The sequence below is a fragment of the Rhinatrema bivittatum genome, chromosome 6 (assembly GCF_901001135.1).
Source record: "Rhinatrema bivittatum chromosome 6, aRhiBiv1.1, whole genome shotgun sequence".
Taxonomy (NCBI): domain Eukaryota; kingdom Metazoa; phylum Chordata; class Amphibia; order Gymnophiona; family Rhinatrematidae; genus Rhinatrema; species Rhinatrema bivittatum.
The window spans coordinates 250,299,477-250,323,803 of record NC_042620.1 but is presented as its reverse complement, the minus strand read 5'-3'; the positions used below and the strand labels follow the sequence as shown (position 1 = coordinate 250,323,803).

General features: G+C 45.7%; 1 protein-coding gene across 1 annotated transcript in view; it reads left to right on the top strand.

Annotated features, from left to right (window-relative positions):
• Positions 1 to 24,327, top strand: part of LOC115094686 (serine/arginine repetitive matrix protein 2-like) — a 155,148-nt gene that overhangs the window by 68,884 nt on the left and 61,937 nt on the right. Inside the window, exons 5-6 of the mRNA XM_029607936.1 lie at positions 18,584 to 18,898; positions 19,268 to 19,378. Of these exons, the coding sequence (XP_029463796.1) occupies positions 18,584 to 18,898; positions 19,268 to 19,378 (426 nt within the window). The remainder of the gene's footprint in view (positions 1 to 18,583; positions 18,899 to 19,267; positions 19,379 to 24,327) is intronic.

The window sequence follows — 24,327 nt, the reverse complement described above, 5'->3', positions numbered from 1 at the left end:
GATTGGGCAAAGGTAGCACATCAGATCAGGTGTAACAGACCTATTATGAATTTAATAATAAAGCAGGCAAAATGATGGCTAGATGTTTAAAGGAGAAACAAACCCAAAATCATATTATGAAAATTAAAGATAAATCAGGTAAGTTCTTGTATGATACCAGAGAAGTCACTAAATGTTTTTTGTTCAGTTTTATGAAGAACTATGACTCGGACAATTCAGTTACAGACCAAGAGATTGAACAATTGCCAGACCAATATAGAGAGGCACTTAGAGGATCTCAGGTTATTAAAGATCTAAAAAGGGGGAAATCTCAGAAACTAGATGGCTTTACAGCCAAGTTTAAAAAAAAAATTTCTATCTGTTATTGTAACTCCCCTAGTAAATAGTTTAACTTGCTAAGATCTGGGGGGCTGTATAGCACTTCATGCTACCTTGACTGGAATAACCCCTGTGTGGTTCCTATAGACCCATATCCCTGATAAACATTGACTTGAAAATTTTGGCCAAAGTGTTGGTGGTGCAGTTGGGTGGGGTAGCCCTGAAACTGATTCATAATGACTAGTCAGTTTTTGTACTGGAGAGGCTAGCCTCGGATAATGTTAGAGTATTAGAATTAAGCTGGAGGGCAAAGCAGTAACACCTGTTGTCTGTGCTGCTGGCAGTAGATGCAGGAAAGGCATTTTCTTTTTAGGGTTCTAGAGAGAATGCGTCTGGGAGAAGATAATTGCTTTCGAAGGCTATACCAGAGGCCCAAGGTGTGTATAAAAATCAATTGGGGATATTCTGATGCTTTTGAATTAGAGAGGGATGAGGCAGGGGGTATCCTCTGTCCCCTTTATTTGCACTGTCTTTAGAACCATTTGTCTGGAAAGTTAGGAGTAATCCTTCAATCCAGGGATTAGAGTTGGGGAGATAGATTATAAAATGTCATTGTTTACTGATCTTTTGTTTATGCTTTCTGAGCCCGAGATTTCTCTCAGGGAATTGTTGGTAGATATAAAGAAATGGGAAAGTGGCGGGGTTTAGAATGAATGAGGACAAATCGGAAATACTTAGCAATTCCAAAGGAGCGGTTTGACGCATTAGGAGGGCAACTACCATTTAAAGTTGCTAAAGATCGTGTAAAATATTTGGGAGTGAAACTGAATTCCAAAGTGGAACAATTGTTTATTCTTTGGAGATAAGATGAGATGCATGGTTGTTCAAGCAGGCATTTGGAGAGTCAATATGAAATTTTAATAATTAGGAGTAATGATGAATCAGAGGTTAACAAGAGGCTTCTCTTTCTCTTTTATGTTTTATTTATTTATTTATTTAACATTTTTCTATACCGACCTTCATGAAAAGGATTCATATCAAACCGGTTACATGGAACTTAGGGACTAACTAAATAACCATATAACAAGAAGGCCAAAGCAAAGTTACATATAACAGGGAGATTGAACTTGGGGGCTAGAGTAGCCGGGAAGTAGAAAGACAGCAAAAAAAATAGAAGTTAAATACATACGAAAAATACTGGGACTGGTCCGAGTCTAGTCAGTTGGGCTGAGTCTGGTTTGACATTTTAGAAATTAGGGGAAGGCTTGGAGGAAAAGCCAAGTCTTAAGTTTTCTTTGGAAGGTTAGAAGGCAGGGTTCCAATCTTAGGTCAGTCGGCAAGTTGTTCCAATCTCTCTTTATGCTAATTTATTTTTATGACCGATTTATTTTATTTCTTTTATGGTATGGTTATCTTTGATGTATTTTTTATTAAAAAAAAATTGTATTGTTGTGAACTGGTATGATTGTTTCAGAATATCTGTATATAAAATGCAGTGGCACAGATCTTTGAACATTATGCCACACTGCTGCAACTCTCCACTATCACTTCAGTCTTGTCCTCCACTTCCAGGAGGTATTTAAGGCTGAGACAGAGGAAGCACTTTTTCCTTCTGAGGTAGCACTAGCCTCTGCCTGATCAGTCCCATCCACAACAGGTCCCATTTGCCCATCTGAGGCAACAGCAGGGCCCCTGAGTTATAGCCAGCACCCCAGTCAACTCCCAGGACAGTGTTTTGACTGAAAAAAAAACTGAGAGTTTAGCTTGTATCCCAATACTCATGCCAGAGAACCTCAAGGGGCAAAATGAGATTTTATGTAAACTGTTGGCCCAGTGGGTCACTCGGCATCATAAGAAGGTAAAATTGAATCTATTGGGCATTCCACCAAGTCAGCCCCCAGACCCAAGATGGGGGGGTCACACTACTCATCAGGAACTTCTTCAAAAGGAGCACTTCTTGGAAAACAGCTGTCAAACCTGATCCACCAGAGGAAAGGGCAGGATTTTACTCAAGTTTTCCTGATTCCCAAGAAAAGAGGAATACATTTTCCCATGCTAGACCTAAGGACCTTGAACAATTTTAGCAAAAGAGAAAAGTTCAAGATGCTTTCCCTGGGCACCTTAATTTCCTTTCTTAAAAAAGGGGACTGAGGTAATACAAAGCCAGTTCTCATTTTGAAGAAAGGAAATTAAGGTGCCCAGGGAAAGTAGTTTTAGGATGCACACTCTCTCACACATACTCTCCCCGTCACAGGAATTCTCTCAAATTCCTGCTGGGGGCCATCACCTCCAGTATTGCATACTGTCCTTTGTCCTTTGCCATGGTGGTGATGCACTTATGCAAGCTGGATGATTGGCTAGTCAAAAAAACATCACAGGTGGGTGCCATAGACCATTTGGATGTTGGAGTTACTAGGGTTCATTCTCAACCTCCCCAAATCCCACTTGAGCCCCATCATTTAAATTTGATTTTATTGGAACTCTGCTAGGCAAAAGCCCTCCTTGCTCAACATAGGACTATTGCCTTGATGTCTGCTGTGGAAAGGATTCAGATGAATCAACCAAGATTAGCATGGGACATGTTGAGGATGTTGGGCCATATGGCCTTCACCATACTTGTCAGTCCCTTGCCACATCTTCACATGAGAAGAGCCTGATGAGCCCTTGGATCTCGATGGCTGCAGGCCATCCATGATCTCTGAGACAGCATCCATGTCACACAACCACTTAAGAACTCTCTGTCCTGGTGGCAGGACAATTCAAATCTGACCAGCAGTATACCCTTCTAAATCTCTCCGGTTCAAAGTGTCCTTACCATGGGTGCATCCTGGGATGAGGAATTAATGTAGAGGGGCTCTGCACCCAGGGTCTTTGATCTGCTCAAGAAAAGTTTAATTAGATAAACTTCCTGGGGGTGTGGGTGATCTGTTACTTGCTAAGCCAGCGCCAGCCAGTAAAGCAGTCCTTTTTCAAATGGACATTCAGGTTGTGATGTATTAGATCAACAAGCAGGGAGGCACAGGATCATAGCTCCTGTATCAGAAAGCTGTCCAGCTGTGGGTCTGGGCCATCTCTCAAGGGATGGTTCTCAGGCTCATATAGCTGGCAGATAGCCGAATCCTGGAGCCATACAAGTGGTCACTGAACCAGGTTTAGCAAGACAGATTTTCCACCAATGGGGAAACTTAATGGTGGATCTGTTTGCATCCTCTCTGAACAGGAAGGTTTGGCTCTTCTGTTCCATATAGTGGGAAGAGGACAAACTATCCTGGGACAACTTCACCCTGAATTGGGGTGCAAAGCTTAGCTATGCGTATCCTCCAGTATGGCTAATGTTGAAGCTGAGAGAAGACCGGGAGACTATGATCCTTATAGCCCCCTTTTGACAGATAGATTTGGTTTCCGCTCTTCAGGGAGGAGATTGTTAATGAACCAGTCAAGCTCTGGATATCCTCAGCCCACTCAGGATCAAGGAAGATGCAAGATCTGATACCTGGCTGTCACTACCTTGATGTTGAGATGTTGATATTGCAACCCTTTGATCTACCTAAGAATGAGTTCTGCTGGCTTCAAGAAAGCATTACATCATCAGAAAGCCCTATGGATTTAAGTGGAATAGTTCTTCCCTGCGGTGTGAACAGAAGGCCCTACATCCTTTCTGCTGCTCCACACAAAAACTGTTTGAATACCTTCTCCATTTGTCTGAGTGGGGTCTTAAGTCCAATTCTGTAAGAGTTCATCTCAGAGCAGTTAATGCTTATCACCAGCAGATAGATGGTAAACACTCCCATCAGACTTTTGCTGTCTTGGATCTCATTGTGGTGCTGATGAAAGCTGTCTTTGAACTACTGCGATCCTGTGACCTAAAGTATCTGACCTGGATGGACTTGTTTTTGGAGGTGGTCACTTCAGTGCATAGTCAGTGAGTTCCAGGCTATTGTAACTTATCCACCTTACATGAGATTTCATCATGATGGGGGTAGTTCTGTGCACCCATCCTAAGTTCTTTCCTAAGGCTGTGACAGAATTCCATCTTAATCAGTCACCCTTATAGCATTCTTTCATGGGCCATATGTCCTCCAAAGTGAACAAGCCCTCATAATTTGGTCTGCAAAAGCACCTTTGCTTTCTGTCTGGAACGGACTGAAGCCAATAGAAAGTTCACCCAGCTTTTTGGTTTTTAATATCAACAAATGGGGATAGTCTATGCCAAACAAACTTTTATCTGATTGGCTAGTTGATTACATTTACTTCTGCTATGCCCAGGTGAGTCATGTCAAAGCTCTCTCTGTTCAAGTCAGTAGCTCACCTGTGATCAGTTCCTATGGAGAACATCTGCAAAACTGCAACATGGCATTCTTTCCACACATTCACATCTACCTGTTTGGACAGTAGGTGTGGCCAGTTTATCCTGCAGAATTTATTTGAGGTGCAGACCACAACTTTTTAACTCCTAGGGTCCATTATTTTTGTTTCAGGCTGCCCCTCATAGGATAAGTAAAAATTAAAAAAAATGTAAAAAAAAAAAAAAAAAAAAGTTTGTTACCAACAAAATTACTATTGGTGCCCATCGGTACTTGTTTCCCCTTTTTTCATTTGGAGCAGTCTGTAGCTAGGGATTTCCCATGTGTAAAGGCTGCCCTCCTCTTTGTCCTCGGAGAAAGCAGAGTTGATTACCTGTAATGTATTCTCAGAGGACAGCAGGATGTTTGACCTCACAAAACTTGCCCAGCTCTCCTAGTAAGTGGTATATATTTGCTATATATATATATGTATATATATATACAGTGGGTTCAGTTTTAATTGCCAGGGTACAAGACTGAAGGTACTCTGTTTGGATGCATGGTATGTTAGTATACATGGGCATGCTCAGTGAAGCACAGTCAAAGTTCTAGAAACTTTAAAGTTGAATTTCCATGTCGGGCTCCATCAGATGTTACCAATGTGTGAGGACTGTCATACTGCTGTCCTCAAAACACCTGTTACAGGTAAACAGCTCTGCTCTATCCTGCTGTACTACTCCAGCCAAGTGGGTTATGCCTTCCTGCCAGCAGTTGAAGAGGAAGAGCTCAATTGTAATGAGGTTTTTGTTTTTAATACTTCAAAGGTTTGTTTTGTTTTTTTATGGCATGGTTGATTATTGATCCTATTATGTATGTTCTTTTGTTAGCTGCTTAGGCCTTATACATAAGCGGCATATAAATAAACCATAAATTTGCCATGACCAACCTCAGTACTTGAGCGTGTGCAGCATTAAACCAGTCCAGGTGCAGGCATATCTGAGACGTCAGTATTAGCCTTGCAGGCTTCAGTTTGTGGGAAATAAGAACCTAAGAAGTGCTATGCTCGGTCTGAGCAAAGGGCCATCAAGCCCAGCATCTTGTCTCTGACTGTAGCCAGTTCTAAAAGGTACATCCCATTTTCTTGTTGCTCACTCCCTGCGACAAGTAGTAGACAATTCTCTGGAAGTCTCTTAACGATTTAGGACTTGTCTTTCAGGAAGTTGTGCAACCCTTTTTTAAACTCAGCTTTGCTTTATTACCTTGACTACATCCTCCAGCAACATATTGCACAGCTTGACTATATGTAGAGTAAAAAAACAAATGCTTTCTCCAGAATGTTTTAATTCTTCTATTTGTTAGTTTCAAGGAATATCCCCTAATCCTAGTGTTAGGGTAAATATCCATTCCCCGTTTACCTAATTTTGTATGTGTCTATCATATCCCCCTCCCAATTGTCTCTTCTCCAAACTGAAGAGCCCTAATTTATTTTGTTTTCCTTCATACGGGAGCTATTTCTTCCCCTTAACCATTTTGTTCGTGACTGTATGTTTTCTAATTCTGTGGGGTGTGTTTTGTTTTTGTTTTGGGTTTTTTTAGAAGGTATGACCAGAATTGTACACAGTACTCGGGGTGCAACTGCACTGTAGATCTATAGAAATGATATTCATTTTGTTCTCCATTCTTTTTTGAATAATTCCTACCATACTCTTTCTTTTCTGATCCTTGCTACACACCAAGCTGAGGATTTCAAAGTACTGCCCACAATGACTCTAAAATCCTTCTCCTGGGTGATTATTCCTAGTTTAGAGCCCATCGTTATGTATCTAAAATTATGGTTATTTGTTCCTGTGTGTATCACTTTGCACTTACCCACATTAGATTTCATCTGCCATTTAGATGCCCAGTTCTCCAGTCTCGCATGATCCTTACAATCTGCCTGTGTTTTAACTACCTTGAATAGTTTTGTCATGTGCAAATTTGACCATTTCACCTGTCACTCCTCTTTCTAGATCATTAAAGAATAGGTTAAACATTGGTCCCAGGCCAGATTCCTGGGGCCCTCCATTATTCACCTTTCTCCATTGGGAAAACTGACCATTTATCGTACTCTGTTTGCTGTCTTTTACTTACTTCCAGTCCACAGTGAGACAAGCATTCTAACCCATGTTTTTTAGTTTTCCAAGGAGTCTGTCATGAGGGACTTTATCAAATACTTTTGGAAGTCTAAATATACTATATTGATCGGCTCTTTTATCAATGTGCTTATTTATACCATCAAAGAATTCTAATAGGTTAGTAAGGTATGACTTCCCTTTCCTAAATCCATGCTGGCTCTTTTTAATTGTCATGTTTATCCATATGACTAGTAACTTTGTTCTTAAGTATAGCTACCACAATTTTACCCTTCACCAAGGTGAAGCTCTCCTGTCTGTAATTGGTTGTCACCCTGGTGCCCTTTTTGAAAATTGGCATTAAATTTGCTATCTTCCAGTACTCAGATACAGAAGTAGATTTGATTGATAGGTTTCAGATTAATAGTACTAGGTCTGCAGTTTCATAATTGAGTTCCTATAGAACTCTGAAGTGAATATCATCAGGTCCCGGAGATTTACTACTATTAAATTTGTCAATTTGCTCTAGCACTTCTTCCAGACTTAAACTGATTTGATTCAGTTTCTTTGTTGTCACCTAGAAAAATAAGTTCAGGTGTAAGTAGCTCTCCATCATCCTCTGTAAAGATTGAAGTGAAGAATTAATTTAATTTTTCTACTATGTACTTATCCTGCCAAATGCCTCTTACTCCTCTGTCATCTAATGGCCCAACTGACTCCCTCACATATTTTTTTTTTTTGTTTGTTTCTAGTGTTTCTTACTTTTCTCATTAGGCCGTGCTTTCCTTTTTTTTTTTAAAGATGCTTTTTGTCTTTGATGGCCTTTGTCACAGAACCATTTAACCATGTTGATAGGTACTAGTACAACTTCTGACTTTTTTAATTTCTGGAATGTTTTATCTGGGCTTCCAAAATAATGTTAAATATCCTCCATGCCTCATGCATACTTCTGATACAGGGGTGGCCAACTCCTATCCCCGAGAGCCACAAATAGGTCTGATTTTCAAAATATCCACAATGAATATGCATGAAAGAGAATATAGATCTATCTCATGCATATTCATTGTGGATATCCTGTTTGTAGCTCTCAAAGACCGGAGCTGGCCACCTTTTTAGTTTTCTTCTATCAAATTTTCTAATTATAGTAGTTTTGGTTTTTTTTTTTGCTCCAGTGACTATCTCAAATTTAATGGCATTATGATCACTGTTGCCATGTGGTTCCACTACTGTTACCTCTTGAACTAGATCTAAAATAGCCCTCCCTTTCATTGGTTCTAGGGCCAGTTGCTCCATGAAACAGTCATTTATGGTAACTAGAAACTTAATTTTCCTAGCGTGTAGCCAGATGGACTCAGAACGAATGGGTATAATATGCTCGTGCTAGCAGTTGGAGACTGATCTGACGTCAGCACGGGTATATATACCCCCACAGGAAGCGTAGCAACTCAGTAATTTCCGTCTCCAAAGCAGTTTGGAGAGCCTGCACGCTCGCAGAGCGTGTTTTCCAATACTATTTTCTATTTTCTACTTTCTCTATTCTACTTACTAAATTTTCTCCAGGACATCGAGCCCCGCACTCCTGCAGTGATACCCTCGGGTCCCTCCCCCAGTTGAATTTCCTGGGGTGATTTCCGCGATCCCTCGGAGGTCTAGGCCTCGGTCCGGTGGCCGAATCGTGGCAGGGATCTAGTCCCCGAGCGTGAAGGGCTCGGGTCGGGCTGAGAGGCGCCTCGGTCCCGGCGTGGACTTAGCCCCGAGCGAGACGAGTTCGGCGGCTCAGAGGCAGCGGGTGAATTTCCTCAAGCGCGGCGGTGAAGGTATTTACCCTCTCCCCCCGCAGCCGGAGACCGCCCGGGTTACAGCCGGGAAGCGCCGAGGATCAGGTGAGGCGTACATCTCTTACTTTCGGTCTCCGAGGTATGAGGATCGGCGGCGTGGCCTGTATGCGGCACGCCGTGGAGGTCGCCATTTTGTTGGCCTTGTTCAGGTATTGAGCGCCCATGAAAGGCGCCTGTCTATGACTAAGCGCATATTATTGAGCCATTGCGCGTATATTGCTGACCGCATACTAATGAGCGCATATTGTATATCATTGAACGTATGTTGCTGACCGCATACTAATGAGCGCATATTGGATATCATTGAGCGTATGTTACTGACCGCATACTAATGAGCGCATATTGGATATCATTGAGCGTATATTGCTGACCGCATATTGTTAAGCGCCTGTTGTATTAAGCGCATATTGCTGCCGCATATTGTTCAGCGCCTGTTGTATTGAGCACATATTGCTGCCGCATATTGTTCAGCGCCTGTTGTATTAAGCGCATATTGCTGCCGCATATTATTGAGCGCATATTGTATTGGGCGTATACTCTTCAGCGCTACATTTCCAGGCCGCGATGGAACAGAACGCCTCAGCGTCTTCAGCGACGGCGCCTCCTGATTCCGGCATTAAAGCCCTCGGCCTCTGCTCAGCATGCCAGCTTAGAGCCACGCACAGCGAGGAGCCAGACTCCCTTTGTGCCCAATGTGAGGAGGCAGTGGGAGCCTCGGGCCAGGACCAGTCTCAACCGAGGTTTGCTGACAGTTCCCCAGGGGCCACCCCGGATCTAGCGGGCAGTCTCGAACAACCTGGAATCCCGGGGGACCTGGTACCCCGACGATTAAAGACCGCTTCCATTTCCTGGGTAGATCTCTTTAAGGGGATTCATGCCTTTGTACAGATGCAAGCTTCCCGTCCAGACCCTGCTGCTGCTGCCGCTGCTGTTGTTACTCCAGCTGATCCTGCCCCTGGACCTTCACGCCCTTATCATGGGCACCCGCCTCCGAGCAGTCCGGTTCAGGCGGACCCTGATGTCTCGGAGGATGAGTCCGAACCCCCGGAGGAGGGGGAACTTCCCTCAGGGATTGACCCATATCGAACCATGAGGCGGTTCTTTCCTAAGGAGGATCTCTCCGACCTGGTATCTCAGTGCCTGGCGGAGTTGGCTATTACAGGTCCCAGCCACTACGGTGCCCTCTACGCAGAACCCTCTGCTGGAAGGTCTTCGTCCTTCAGCCCGCCATTTTCTCTTCTTGCAAGCAGCACAGCAACTGATAGATTTGGAATGGGCTGCACCAGCGGCCTCATTCAAAGGGGGTCGGGCCCTGACGGGCATGTACCCCCTGGAACTGGCAATCAAGGAGATGTTGGCGTGCCCTCAGGTGGACGCCTTGGTTAGCGCTGTGGTCAAGCGCACTACCATTCCAGTTGGGGGGGGGGTGGCCCTCAAGGAGCCTCATGACCGGCGACTGGAAGCCATTCTGAAACAGACCTTTGAGGTGGCAGCTCTATCTTTGCGAATCGCAACCTACTGCACAGTGGTGACTCGTTCCTGTTTGTCACAGGTCAGGAACAATGCCCCGGCAACAGACATGGAGTCAGCTCTCTTGTTCCTCACGGACGCTGCATCAGACCTAGTCCGTACAACAGCCAAGGGGGTCTCATCCTCCGTAGCCGCCAGGAGGCAGCTCTGGATACGGAATTGGTCAGCCGATGCTCCTTCGAAGACGCGCCTCACCAGAATGCCCTTTAGGGGTTCTTTCCTGTTCGGCAGCGACCTTGATAAACTGGCCAGCACATGGGGCGCCTCTCCAGTACCTCGACTGCCGGAAGATCGGTTCAGAAGGAACCAGCACGCCTTTCCAAGGCCCTCCAGAGGTAGAAGCTCCCAGCGCTTCATTTCCTATAGGAGTCGCTACCAGGCACCTCATCCTCAGGCCAGGAACCAGTCCTTTCAGACCAAGCAGCACAAGAGGGGAGCCGGCTCGGGTTCAGGTCCCGGCCGTGCCTCACAATGAGAATCAGCCGATCCATCCAGGTGACGGCGCCATAGGGGGCAGGTTAACCCTCTTCTACCCCAGATGGTTCGAGATTACGTCGGACCAGTGGGACCTCGCCATCATCCGAGAGGGGTATTATCTGGACTTCCATCATCTCCCTCCGGACAAGTTTGTGGAATCTTTGTGTCCCATACACAAGAAGACAGCATTGGAAGCTACCCTGGCGAGGCTCCTGTCCTTGAAAGCCATCATCCCAGTACCTGCATGGGAAATGAATTCTGGACACTATTCCATTTATTTCATGGTACCCAAGAAAGAGGGCACTTTCCAGCCCGTACTGGACCTCAAGTCAGTCAGTCGATACTTAAGGGTCCCAAGGTTTCGCATGGAAACTCTGCGCTCAGTGAAGACCGCAGTACAGCCAGGAGAATTCCTCACGGCCTTAGACTTGTCAGAAGCCTACCTGCATATCCCGATCCATCAGGATCATCAGCGCTACCTACGCTTCTAGGTTCTGGGACGCCACTTCCAATTCCGGGCTCTGCCCTTCGGGTTAGCCACGGCGCCACGGACTTTCACCAAGGTGGTCGTAGTGGTAGCAGCGGCACTCAGACGGGAAGGAATCCTTGTCCATCCCTACCTAGTCGATTGGCTGATCAGGGCGAAATCACGAGAGGAGAGCCATCGGGCAACCGACAGAGTGATCGCCCTTCTGGAAAGCCTGGGATGGGTAGTCAACCTCAACAAGAGTTGCCTACAACCTTCCCAATCACTGGAATACCTGGGAGTCCAGTTCAACACCCAGGCAGACAAAGTCAGTCTCACTACCAAGAGAAGGTTAAAATTTCAGACGCGTCTCCGGTCCTTGATGGGAGCCAGCCCGTCCATAGCTTGGGATTATCTGCAGGTTCTCGGCCTCATGGCCTCCACCCTGGAAGTGGTACCCTGGGCAAGGGCCCATATGAGACCTCTACAACGCTCCCTGCTCTCTCGCTGGAGCCCCCGCTTCCGGAATTATTCCGTGCATCTACTTCTGCCAGCCAGAGTGTGGACCCAGTTACGGTGGTGGTTGCAGTCCAACCACATGAGCAGGGGGTCGAAGATGTCCTCCCCCACGTGGACTCTGCTCACCACAGATGCCAGCCTGAGCGGCTGGGGAGCACACTGCGAAGAACTCACCGCACAAGGGCGGTGGAACAGAGAAGATTCAGGGTGGAACATCAACCGTCTAGAGGCACAAGCAGTCCGGTTAGCCTGCCTGCAATTTGCTCACAGACTGAGGAATAGAGCAGTCAGAGTGATGTCCGACAACGCCACCACGGTGGCATACATCAACCGCCAGGGTGGAACCAGAAGCCGACAGGTATCCCTAGAGATAGCCCCGCTGATGGCTTGGGCAGAGGCGAATCTTCAGGACATCTCCGCCGTCCACATTGCCGGGAAGGACAACACCACGGCAGACTTCCTCAGCAGAGAAAGCCTAAATCCAGGGGAATGGCAGCTGTCATCCACAGCCTTCCAGATGATTGTGGATCACTGGGGGATTCCGGACATGGACTTACTAGCGGACAAGTCCAATGCTCAAGTACCCAGATACTTCAGCCGCAAGCGAGATCCGTTCTCACACGGGATCGACGCCCTGGTTCAGCCATGGCCTCCAGGGACTCTGCTGTACGCCTTTCCTCCGTGGCCTCTGCTGGGCGCCCTTATCCACAAGATTCAGAAGCACCGGGGCCTAGTTCTTCTAGTGGCACCAGACTGGCCAAGAAGACCCTGGTACGCGGACATGAGAAGACTACTGGCAGGGGAGCCCCTTCCCCTGCCTCCTCTCAGGGACCTGCTTCGTCAAGGTCCCATCCTCCACGAGGATCCGACTCAATTCTCTCTTACGGTCTGGCCATTGAGAAGGCTAGACTGAAGAAAAGAGGTTACTCGGAGCCGGTGATAGATACACTACTCCGAGCTCGCAAGTTTTCCACATCCCTCACCTACGTAAGGATCTGGAGAGTATTTGAAGCATGGTGCGACACTCATGGCACCAACCCACATGCGACCACAATCCCTATTATTTTGGATTTCCTGCAGATGGACTTCAGAAGGGTCTCTCCCTCAGCTCCATCAAGGTTCAGGTGGCGGCGCTGTCTTGCTACGGTCCCAGGAAGGATGGCAAGACCATTGCCACGCATCCAGATGTTTCTCGCTTCCTGAAAGGAGTCAAGCACATTCGTCTGCCACTGACGTGGCCAGTGCCCCTGTGGAACCTCAACCTAGTTTTGGATTTCCTTGCGGGATCCACCTTCAGACCCCTTCGGGGCCTGTCTCTCCGTTCTCTAACTTTGAAGATGGTGTTTCTGCTGGCAGTGTGTTCAGCACACCGCATCTCCAAGCTACAAGCGCTGTCCTGCCGTGATCCTTTTCTCAGAATCACTCCTGAGGCGATCCATCTTCGCACGGTTCCCTCCTTTCTACCTAAAGTGGTCTCACAATTTCACCTCAACCAAACCATATCTTTGCCTACCACAGCGGGTTTGAAGAAATCAGAAGAAGGGCGTTTACTACGCCATCTCGACATCGGCAGATTGCTGCCCAGATATCTGGAAATAACACAAGAAGTACGAAAGACGGATCATCTGTTCGTCCTGCACAGCGGAAAGAAACAAGGTGAAGCGGCCTCTCGGCCCACCATCGCCTGCTGGATTAAAGAAGTTATCAGAGCAGCTTACGTAGAGGCCGGGAAGTCACCGCCTCTACAAGTCAAGGCTCATTCTACCAGAGCCCAAGCAGCATCTTGGGTAGAATCCAGGATGCTGTCGCCTGCAGAAATATGTAAAGCGGCGACATGGTCCTCCCTCCATACCTTCTCCAGGTTCTACCGTCTGGATGTCCAGGCCAGGAAGGACACAGCATTTGCGAGGGCAGTCCTACGGCAGCCTCCCGCCCAGGCTGGGAGTAAAGCTTTTGTACATCCCATTCGTTCTGAGTCCATCTGGCTACACGCTAGAAAATGTTGAGATTACTTACCTGATAATCTCCTTTTCCTTAGTGTAGACAGATGGACTCAGCATCCCGCCCGGCTGCCGGTATACATGGGTTTCACCGATTCAAGTTAGGCCATGTCATGTTCTTACATAAGGCGTCCCCTTTGCCAGGTGTCGACACCTTCCGGTTGTGAATGCTGGCGGTCTCCAGCTACTATCAATCGGTCAGGGGAATCCTGTTTCACTAATTCATTGATCGTCAGTACACATACATCCATAACAGCCTTTGCAAGGAAGATTACTGAGTTGCTACGCTTCCTGTGGGGGTATATATACCCATGCTGACGTCAGATCCGTCTCCAACTGCTAGCACGAGCATACTATACCCATTCGTTCTGAGTCCACAAGACTGGCCAAAAGTCCCTGGGGGTCCAGCGGGGGTCCGGGAGCGATCTCCTGCACTTAGGCCGTATTGCCAATATTCAAAATGGCGCCGGCGCTACCTTTGCCCTGTCACATGGTAAGGGCAAAGGGCCATCGGCGCCATTTTTATTAACGCAGCCGATGGCCTGAGACCGGGAGATCGTGCTCCCGCTGGACCACCAGGTAATTTTAGAAGGTTTTGGGGGGGGGGGGTCGGGAAGGGTGGGGGAGGCTAAGGGGGTCATTTTAAAGGGTCGGGTGGGGTTTTTTTTTATCGGGCCATCGGCACCATTTATATTAGTGGCAGCCAAAATGGCGCTGATGGCCGAGAGCGGGAGATCGTGCCGGGACCCCCCCACTGGACCACCAGGTAATTTAAAACATTTTGGGGGGGTTCGGGAGGGTGGGGGATTTGTTTTAAAGGGTCGGGGTGGGTTTAGGGGTTATTTTGGTGTGCTGGTTTTCCCGCCCTCCCCCGACTTATGATTTTTCACGATAAATCGGGGGAATTTCTATTGTATCTAACGATTCTAACGATTTTTGACAATTTAAAAAATATCTGACTATTTTTTTAAATCGTCAAAAAACGATTCACATCCCTAGATAAAATACAAGGCCATATGTACCATACACAAACTAATATATGATTAAGAAGCAGACTGGCTAAACACAGCCTTACGAGTACACGTTCCACAAAGAAACCTCCGCTCAGCAAACAAAGCACTACTAACAATCCCTTCAGTAAAGTCAGCAAAATTAACCCAAGTGAGAGAAAGGGCTTTATCATTGGCTGGGCCCATACTATGGAACACGATGCCCCCTGAACTCAGATTACAGAATAATCTCAAAACTTTTAAGAAAAATTTAAAAACATGGTTCTTTAAAAAAGCCTTCACTAAAGAGTCTGGAGGGTAGAGAAAGAAAGTACAGGGTAATGCAGATGAGAATGAATTTACTCAATCCTACATTTAAGAAGTAATATCTCAAAGAGATAGTAACTCAATAGCATACCTGGACTTGGCCAACAATACTCAAATAATGATTTTATTTATGAAATTGTAACCAAACTTTATTGGCACCTGTTAGAATGTACGATAACCTACATTTACTTACCTTAGTCTATGTGCCTATTTGTAAACCGTTGCGATGGTATATAACTTAGCGACGGTATAGAAAAGTTTTAAAATAAATAAATAGTGAGCAATTAGATTGTGATTCAGTAACTCAACACTACCTTGAGCTGGCAGCTGTTATTTGAGAACATATTACTCCAGGTCTGCACTTACTGCACTGGTTGCCAGTGTCCTGGCATCTGCATTTTAAGCTAATGATGCTAGTTTATAAGGCTCTCCAAGGAGAGGGCCCCTCTTTATTAGTCGACTACTTAACACATTATGTCCCTTCTTGCGCTTCACAGAGCAACAGCTGTGTGTTCCATCTTTCAAGGTAATATTTGTTTACATTTATATGCCGCTGTTGCCAAGGCCCAAAACTGCTCACAGTATAATATACATAATCTAAGCACATACATCTTCAGTCCTGAAGAAACAAGGCCTTTTCTGTAATTAGCTCTTCATTATGGAATGTCATTCCTCAGGAACTCTGTGATGTCCTGGAAAAAGTTAAAGCTCACTTATTTTACTTGCCATTTTCTTAATTTTGCTCTTACCACTTTTTGGTATAGTAAAATTTAAAAGATGGCAAGGTGCAATGTTTGGAGAAAGACAAAGAAACAAATATTAAACAAATTCTTCAGTTCGCTATAGATCCTGGAGAAGGACTGTTGCTGATTGACAAGACCATGGATGGGAGTGGCATAGATGCAGCCCCATTTACAGAAGAGCTAGGAAACAGAAAAGTGGACAAGGCCAGATGTAGTACATCCTAGGATACTACGGGAGCTCAGAGATGGGCTGGCGGGTCCGCTGAAAGACCTGTTGATAGATCCCTAGAAAAAGGAGTGATGCCGTGTGATTGGAGAAGTGTGGTTGGTTGCATTCCCACTTCACAAGAGTGGTGGAAGAGAGTAGGCTGGAAACTAAGCCGATTAGCCCTTCCTCTGTGATGGGAAAATTAATGGAATTGCTGCTGAAGAATAGGATATTTAACTATTTATAATCCGGTGGGTTGCTGGACTCGAGGCAGCATGGATTCACCTGGGGAAGGACCTGCCAGACAAATCTGATTGACTTTTTTGATTGAGTAACTAGAGAACTAAATCAAGGAAGAGCGCTTGATGTGATTTACATGGATTTCAGCAGAGCTTTCAGAATGGTCCTGCATAGGAGGCTCATGAATAAAATGAGAAACTTGGGTGTGGGCACCAAAGTGACAGAGTGGATTATTACCTAATTGACAGGAAACAATGTGTAATGGTAAATGGAGCCCACTCTGAGAGAAGAATGAAGTAGAAGCCTCAAGGATTGGTTTTTGGACCGATTCTGTTCAATATCTTTGAGCAACATTGCAGAGGGGTTTGAAGGAAATGTTTGCCTTTTTGCGGATGATACTATGATCTGCAACAGAATGGACATGCCTGAAGAGTAAAGAGAATCAAAAGTGATTTAAGAAAACTTGAAGAGTGATCGAAGATTTGACAGCTGCAATTCCCTTTCAAGTGCAGAGTCATGCACCTGGGGTAAAGTAATCCAAAAGAGCTGTATGTAATGGGGGCAAAAGGCTATCATACATGGACCAGGAGAGGGATCTTGGAGTGATTGGTTTGCTGCCTATAGATTACCAGACACAATGTGACAAGGCATTAGCTAAAGCCAGAAAGCTGATCAGCTGCATAGAGAGGTAAAACCAGTAGGAAAAGGGAAGTGATAATGCCCTTCTACAGGTCCTTTGTGAGGTCTTACCTGGAGTACTGTGTTTACATCTAGAGACCATATCTCAAAATGGATAGAGGCAGGATGGAAACGGTCCAGAGGAAGGCAATCAAAATGGTATGGGGTCTGTTTCAGAAGACTTGCAAGGAGAGGCTGAAGGATCTAAATATGTATACTCTGGAGAAGAGGCAGTACAGGGGAGATATGATACAGACCTTTAGATACTTGTCATATATTAACAATGCACAATCTTCAAATCTTATCCATTGGAAAGGGAAACAGTTGAACTAGGGGTCACGATATGAAACTCCAGGGGGGATGACTCAGAACCAATATCAGGAAGTATTTCTTCATGGAAAGGATGGTGGATGTTTGGAATGCCCTCCCAGAAGGAGGTGGTGAAGACCAGACCAGTTAATGAATTCAAAAGAGCACGTGGATCCCTAAAGGCTTGGAGAAAAAGGATGGTGTAACATTTATGCATAGGGATAACCTGCACGGAGCAGCAGTTACTACCCTTAACAGAGCTCATAGGGTTAACCTGTATGGAAAGGCAGTTACTATCATAAGCAAACTGAGCAGACTAGATGGACCATTTAGTCTTTATCTGCTGTCATTACTATGTTTCTATGCCCCTTGTGACCTTGGACAAGTCACTTCACCGTCCATGGCCTCAGGTACAAACCTAGATTGTAAGACCTATGGGGATGGAGAAAATACTGTACCTGAATATATATACAATAAAAATAAATGAGAGAATTAACACACACTACCACATCCATTCGTAGATTAATTGAACGCTGTATTCAAAGAATTCATATACTTTTGTAGAACTTCTGTAGAGCAGCTACTTGGAGATTATTTTACTTGCACATGGCACTACAATGTAATAAATGGGCATCAAATTCAGCCTTTGGGAACTGGGTTTTTAAACCTGCTATGAGTTACTGCTATGCTATGTAAGTAAGGGAATATAATAGACTTTTCTTGCTATCAGTTTCCTCTCTAGTAATTCCTAAAACATTTAGAACCATCCCTCCTGCCAAGTGCTGATATGCTTTTATCCTGTTTTCTTAGCTCAGAATGAATAGACATCTTTTTTGTTATGCTAGGGTGTCTTCACTGTTGTTTTTGTAAATGTTTCATAGAGTTTATTTTTTAGCTGGTAAAGTGCTTAGACTGGGAAGATCTAGAGAGCAAAGGATAATAAGCTAAACAAAGTACTTCCTGTTTTTAAGACAGTTAGTCTTATGCTCAGAGTACACAATTATTGCTGATTGAATATAATATAAAGCTCTGCAGTTGCTTTTCTATGATACGTGCAGTGTGGTCATGTGAGAAATTTGTGACTACATTGATTTTCTGCTAGTCCAGAATGACACAGGTAAGTAAGTTCACTTTTCCTCCAGAGGAAAGAACAGTTTTACATTGAATGCTAAAGCTGTAGGAAAAGCTTCCAGAGAAAATTATCTTGGTTACTTCTTTAACAAGATTGAGGAAGTTCCCTGCCAGAGAGGCATCTGAAAAATATTGAACATAATAAATCAGGGATAGGCAATTCCGGTCCTGGAGTGCCACAAACAGGTCTAGTTTTCAGGATATCCACAATGAGTATGCATGAGATGTTTGCATACAGTGGAGACAATACATGCAAATATTCTTCATGCATATTCATTGTGGATATCCTGAAAACCAGATCTCCAGGACCTGAATTGCCTATAAAAATTGTATATTGGATCTTGTGCTCTGTATTGGAACTTGTGCTACTCTGTATTTTGGGGCAATTCATGTTTAACTGCTATTGGTGCTTTTAGGTGTCCAACTCCTGCTTTGAAGGAAACAAACCAGAAGAAAATTGAGGAAGATCAGCAACAAGTGGCAGTAGCTCCAAAGATTTCCCCAGAGAAGAGGCGATCCTGTAGCTCCAGCTCCAGTAGTAGCAGCAGAAGCTCCTCCTCATCCTCCTCATCTGACTCAGACTCTTCGTCCGACTCTGACGACGACTCCTCCAGCTCCTCATCCTCCAGCTCCTCCTCTTCCTCATCATCATCTTCCACACAGTCCCAATCAAAACCTCAGGCTCAGCTAAAAGAGGGAGCTAAAGACAGTCCTTCACTATCTTTGAGGCGGTAGGTAGTCAGTCTTAAAGCCCTGAAGCAGTGAGTCTTGTCAGTTCTGTTGGTCTCTCTCATCCCAAGAATCCCTCTTCAGCCCCAACTGCAATGAGTACGATCAAATTGCAAGTCTCGTGCCTTAAAATCCTTCACTAGCATACAGCTTGAAAGTAGTTGAACATGTATGCAGTTCCATATCTTAGAAATGATTGCCTGAGTGTTTTTATGGAGAATTTTTAAGGTTGGACTTGAGAATATTCGCATCCTGTATAAATGAAAAGCATCACAGAAATTCCACTGATCACAATACATGTGCTCGGTAAGGTCAGTGACCCATCTTCTCTGGGCATAAGTTTGCACCAACAGTTTGATTTACCTTTCCAGTTCTCGAAGTCCACGGAAGCCCATTGATTCCTTGCGGGACTCCCGTTCTCTGAGTTACTCCCCTGCAGAACGTCAGAGACCACCTCCCTCGCCAACAGTTCCTCGCCGTAGGTGAGTGTAGCTTGGAAGCAGGAATATAAGGCCCTTATTAATCTCTCTTCCTCTTCATTGTCAGACCAGTCCAGACAAGTAGGTTATGCATGCCAGCCAGCAGATGGAGATAGAGAACAGGCTGCTGTCACTTCTTATATACCTCTGTGCTGACACCAGCCTGCCAGTATTCTCTATCTCCAGCAGATGGTGGACAAGCTTCCTGTTTTGGAAGCAAAGGCCTGGTTAGGCTGGGTGAACCAAAATATTCTGGTGTGCAACTCCTAAGATGACAGATGAATTCTCCCTCCCTTAGTTGAGTTTGACCCCAAACCAAAGAGGATGTCTGTGTGGTTGGCGGCTCCTGAGGTGACAGTTTCAGGCTCCCTTCCTCAATGGAACACTGCCGGAGACCAGTGGGTTACCAGTGTGAGTACTTGGTTCCATCTCTCTCTCCTCCCTTTCTCCCTCCTGTTTTACTTTCCTTCCATATTCAGAGCCAATTCAGATCCAAAGCCTTATGCTTCCTCCTTCAGTAGTATACTCCAGAACAAAGAGGGTTCCAGGGGGACTGATACAATTTTTTCCACTCTTTTCCTCCCTTTCCTGCCTTTCTTGCTTTCAGGATGTATTAGCTGCTTCCCCTTTAATGTCCTGACCCTGTTTCTGGCTTCAGCAGTAAAGTTTAAAAAAAATACACAAAGGGGGGAATGCTTATTATTCAATGGCCAGATGTTTGTGGCAACTGGAGAGTAGGACTGCCCCTGGGCACTAGACAAAGCCTGCATGTGTACCTGGTTTGGCATTTTGGACTGTGGGCAGTGCTTGAAGGGGAGTGATGGCAGCGCAGAGGAATGTTTAAACCCATGCTCTGCACAGCATGCATTCTTAGCACAGTGCCTTTGAAAGTAGGCTCTGACTGCTGCCTGGTAGTTGGAATGGTGTGGGTAAGTCTTCCCATCCTTTCAGCGGGGTTCTGTGACTGGCAGAGTTGTTAATTTCACCAGGCTGCAGGTACTGTTTAGGGGGCACTAGTGTCTATTTTGAATTTGCGCAAAAATAACAGGCTCTGGTCAGCAATTTGGTGCTGTTTGAAGTATCCCTTTATTAATTCAGTGGCGAGCATGATAGCGGCTCAAGCAGAATACAGAATAAAACCATACTCTGCTCAGCATCTAGTCTGAGGAAAATAGATATTGCCAGGATTTCTGTAAAGATCAGCATGTCTGCGGGGTGATCATCGGCAGAGACCGCATTCAAAACTTTGCTGCTAGAATCCAGGTGTCAGAGGAGGCTCCAGTGTCTTATTTATGTTGCAGCGGAGCACCAAGGGGAGATACGACCCTCCTACCCTAAGCATGAATAGGAATGTTTTAAATACTGAAGTAGTTCCTAAATCCACCACGGTAGCCTGAACCCATAGAGGTGCGATTTCAGATTTCATAGTGGCTTCCACAGTGAGTACTGCTACAATAGGACATCCTTATTCCATAATGAATGCTGCTTCTAGCCCTGGGCAACAATTTTGCAGGAAATTGCCAAACTGTAAGCCTTTATAAGGGCAGGATGCAGTTGCAAGACCTGCCTCTGATCCTTAATACCCCTGGATTTGAATAGAACCCAGGTTAAAATATGGGTTATGGAGGAGGAAACAAGTTTTCAGTTTCAGAGGCTTCTCTTCAATGAACCCTCTATCCCTTATTCCTGAAAGGCAAAAAGGATTCCATAGTCTCTTTGCAGCTACTGTGGCTGCTGCAATGCTGGGGAGATTGGTGGTCTTCCCATACCCCTGAGGGACTAATTTTTGTTTTTTGCAGTCACCTTTTGGCCACCTCGGCTACTGCAGAACTGGGGTGTTCGTCTTCCATTCCTTAACCTTGAGGGACATGTTTTGGTTCCCACAGTCCCTCTTAGGCAGCCACAGCAACAGTGTCAGAGTAGTATTTCTCTCTGAAGGATAATTCCCTCTGGTTCTACACTGTATTTTATAAGACTACTGTCAGAGGTCTACAAGTATTTTATAAGGGGCAGGATACAATTTTAGGAGCTTCCTGCAATTTCATAGTATCATTGTCCTCAGTTGGAGCCCAAGGTGGCAAAGGCTAAGCAAACCAACACAGGTATTTTCAGGGGATTGCTTTGAGGGCCTCAACAGACTGACATGAGTGATCAGTGAAAAGGACCCAGAGGAAGGAAAATACCCTCCTGAGGTTGAGTGTGATTCTCTTTCATAGAGGAGAGCTGGCCTTCTCTCTCCCAGCTCCTGCATTATTTCAGTGTTAGAGGAATTTAAGGAAGAATCTTCAGCACCACAGATTTCTTTGTGTCCGCCATTCCAGTTGCTGAAAGGGTCACTAATAGTGGTCCCTGATGTGCCTGTCTGCACAAAATGCCACTTCTTAACGTACAGTCCCTAGTTTTGGGTCAGCCATATCTCTGGTAAATTTTCTCAGGCTTCTATCTCTGGTTTCAGCAGATTCCCAGAAGTGGGAAAGGATATTCCCAGAGAAGAGATGGATATTGTTACCATTGTCTGCTTCATAGGAAAATCTTGGCATCTTTAATTTCCAGCCATTGCATTCTTGTTTAGGTCTGTTAGCAAGTGGTGGAATTTCCCTTGTTCCTGGTGGACTCTATTTATAAAGGACTTGCTTGGATCCATAGGAGAATGAGAAATTTCATTTTCCTGGCGTGGATATCTTGGTGGTACTTAATGTCGTGCAAAAAGAAAAACAGGCCTTAGGGCTGTGCGCATGGCTTTTCAATCACAGCATGTGGTACACTTGTGATAGATTTGAAGTACATATGATGCAAAATGCCCAGGAAGACTTGAAGTATTTCCCACCATTAAAGCCAGGGACTGTATGTCTAGCTGAGACTGGATGTGCTCCTCAGCTATGATAATGGTTAAACGCTTTCTCTGGAGGTGCCTCTGATCAACTGTCTCTATCTCTGACTGATTTGATTTGGCTAGACAGCCCTTTTATGGTCAGCTCTTGTTGGGTGAAGAACAGGAGTGGTTGGCAAAGGCATGGGGCAACTCTTAAGGCCCCATGTCTCCCAGAAGATTGAACTAAGGTTCTGCCATGGAGTCATTTTCCTTTCTGTCTATGAAACAAGATAAGGGTGGTAAGACAGGTACCGGCTCCTCTGGAGCAACACAATGCATGCTTTTAGGGGTCCTATCTCAGATTACGGAAATAGGTGGCCATTGTCTGTTTTTCCAGAGATGGACCCAAATTACAGCAGACCAGTGAGTTCAGGAGTTAATAAGAAATGGTTATATTCTACAGTTCGCCCATTCTAATTCTTCTACCTTTATGGTTTCCCTTGTCATTCGACTGTAGGAAAACAGGCAATAGCTCTATCCAGGAGGCCAGGAAGGGCAAGGATACTTCTCCATTTATTTTATTTCCATGGTGGTCCTAAAGGGAATGCGATCCTTTTTTTATTTCTTTATATTTTGCTTTTCAGCACTTCAAAGCAGATTATGTTCAGGTACTTGTAGGTATTTCCCTATCCCCAAAGGGCTTACGATATAAATTTGTTCCTGAGACAACCAAAGATAAAGTGACTTGATTAAGGTCACAAGGAGTGGAAGCGGAATTTGAACCTGTTTCCCTGGTTTCGTAGCCAACTACTCTTAACCACTAGGCTACTACTCCAATAGGACCTGATGAGATCCCCGACTTCTTGAAGGTAGCCCATTTCAGGATGGAAACCTTAAGATCGTTATTCAGGATCTAATGGGTGTTGTGCTGATGATGGACCCTTGGCCCGAGGTGGGGTTGGTGCTACCCGCAGGGCAAGCCCTACAGGTCCCCACCATCAGGTGGCAGAGCAGGCTAGGAAACGGAGACCGACTGGAGCTTCCCAAATACCAGCCCATGTTCCCCTTAGGTTGAGCCCTTGGGTGCTGAGGCCGGCTGGACTTAGGCGGGCCTCCGTGAGATGACTCCCAATTTATGTAGACAAGGGTACGCCAGAAACTTGCAGAAGTATTGGAAGGCTGAGGACAGTCCGGACAAGGCAGGGTTCCAAAGACTCAGACGCGAACAGGGGGCGTCCAGGTAAAGATAGGCCAAAGCCTGAGAGGCCAGGTCCGTAGGAGACAAGGACAGTCCAAGGTAAGCTGGAGTCAGGCCAGGCGGCAGGAAGGCACAGTTCCAGGAGCAGAGCAGAGGTCAGAGTCAGGAGATAGATCAGACGTGGTCCAGACGAAGCGGAGGTCAATACCAGAGAATCAGTCCAAGTGTAGTCCAGGCGATGCAGGGGTCAATACCAGAGAATCAGTCCAAGCATAGTCCAGACGATGCAGGGGTCAATACCAGAGAATCAGTCCAAGGAATGAGGAGCAGACAAGGGAAAACGCAGGGACAGGAATCAGGAACGATGATAGGAACTGAAGACAGGAACCAGGAACGAGCAACTAGTACACGAGCAATCGTGGTGACCTGTTGCCAAGGCAGGGAACAAGTGGCTGGGCCCAACCTTTTATACAGAGGCCCAGTGATGTCATCCGGGGCCGCGGCTACTTTCCCGCTGCGGCCCCTTTAAAAGAGCGCAAGTTGCGCACACCTAAGCCGGAGCCCGGAGGAAGGAGGGCAGCAGCATCACTCCGCAGCCCAAGCGGGGAGGCCTGCCGGGTGCCAGGAGGAACCACGCAGGAGTCAGAAGCAGAAGAGGTGGCTGCAGGCGCTAGGGGAATGAGGCAGCTTCCCACCGCTGCGAACGAAGGTGAAGCTGAGCTCCCAGGGTGAGTAGGCCCGGGCGTGGGCCTTGGCACGGCCAGGACATGTAACAATGGGTGTTTATTTTCGGTTTTCAGTTTTGAAAGATCACCAGTGTTTCCAGTGTTCGGGTGCCATTGTCTGTTTCAGGCACAATCCTTTAGGTAGTGATAGTACTAAGAACCTTCTCCAAGGTAATGGTGGTATTGGCAGCAATAATGCACAAAAAAGGTTATAGCT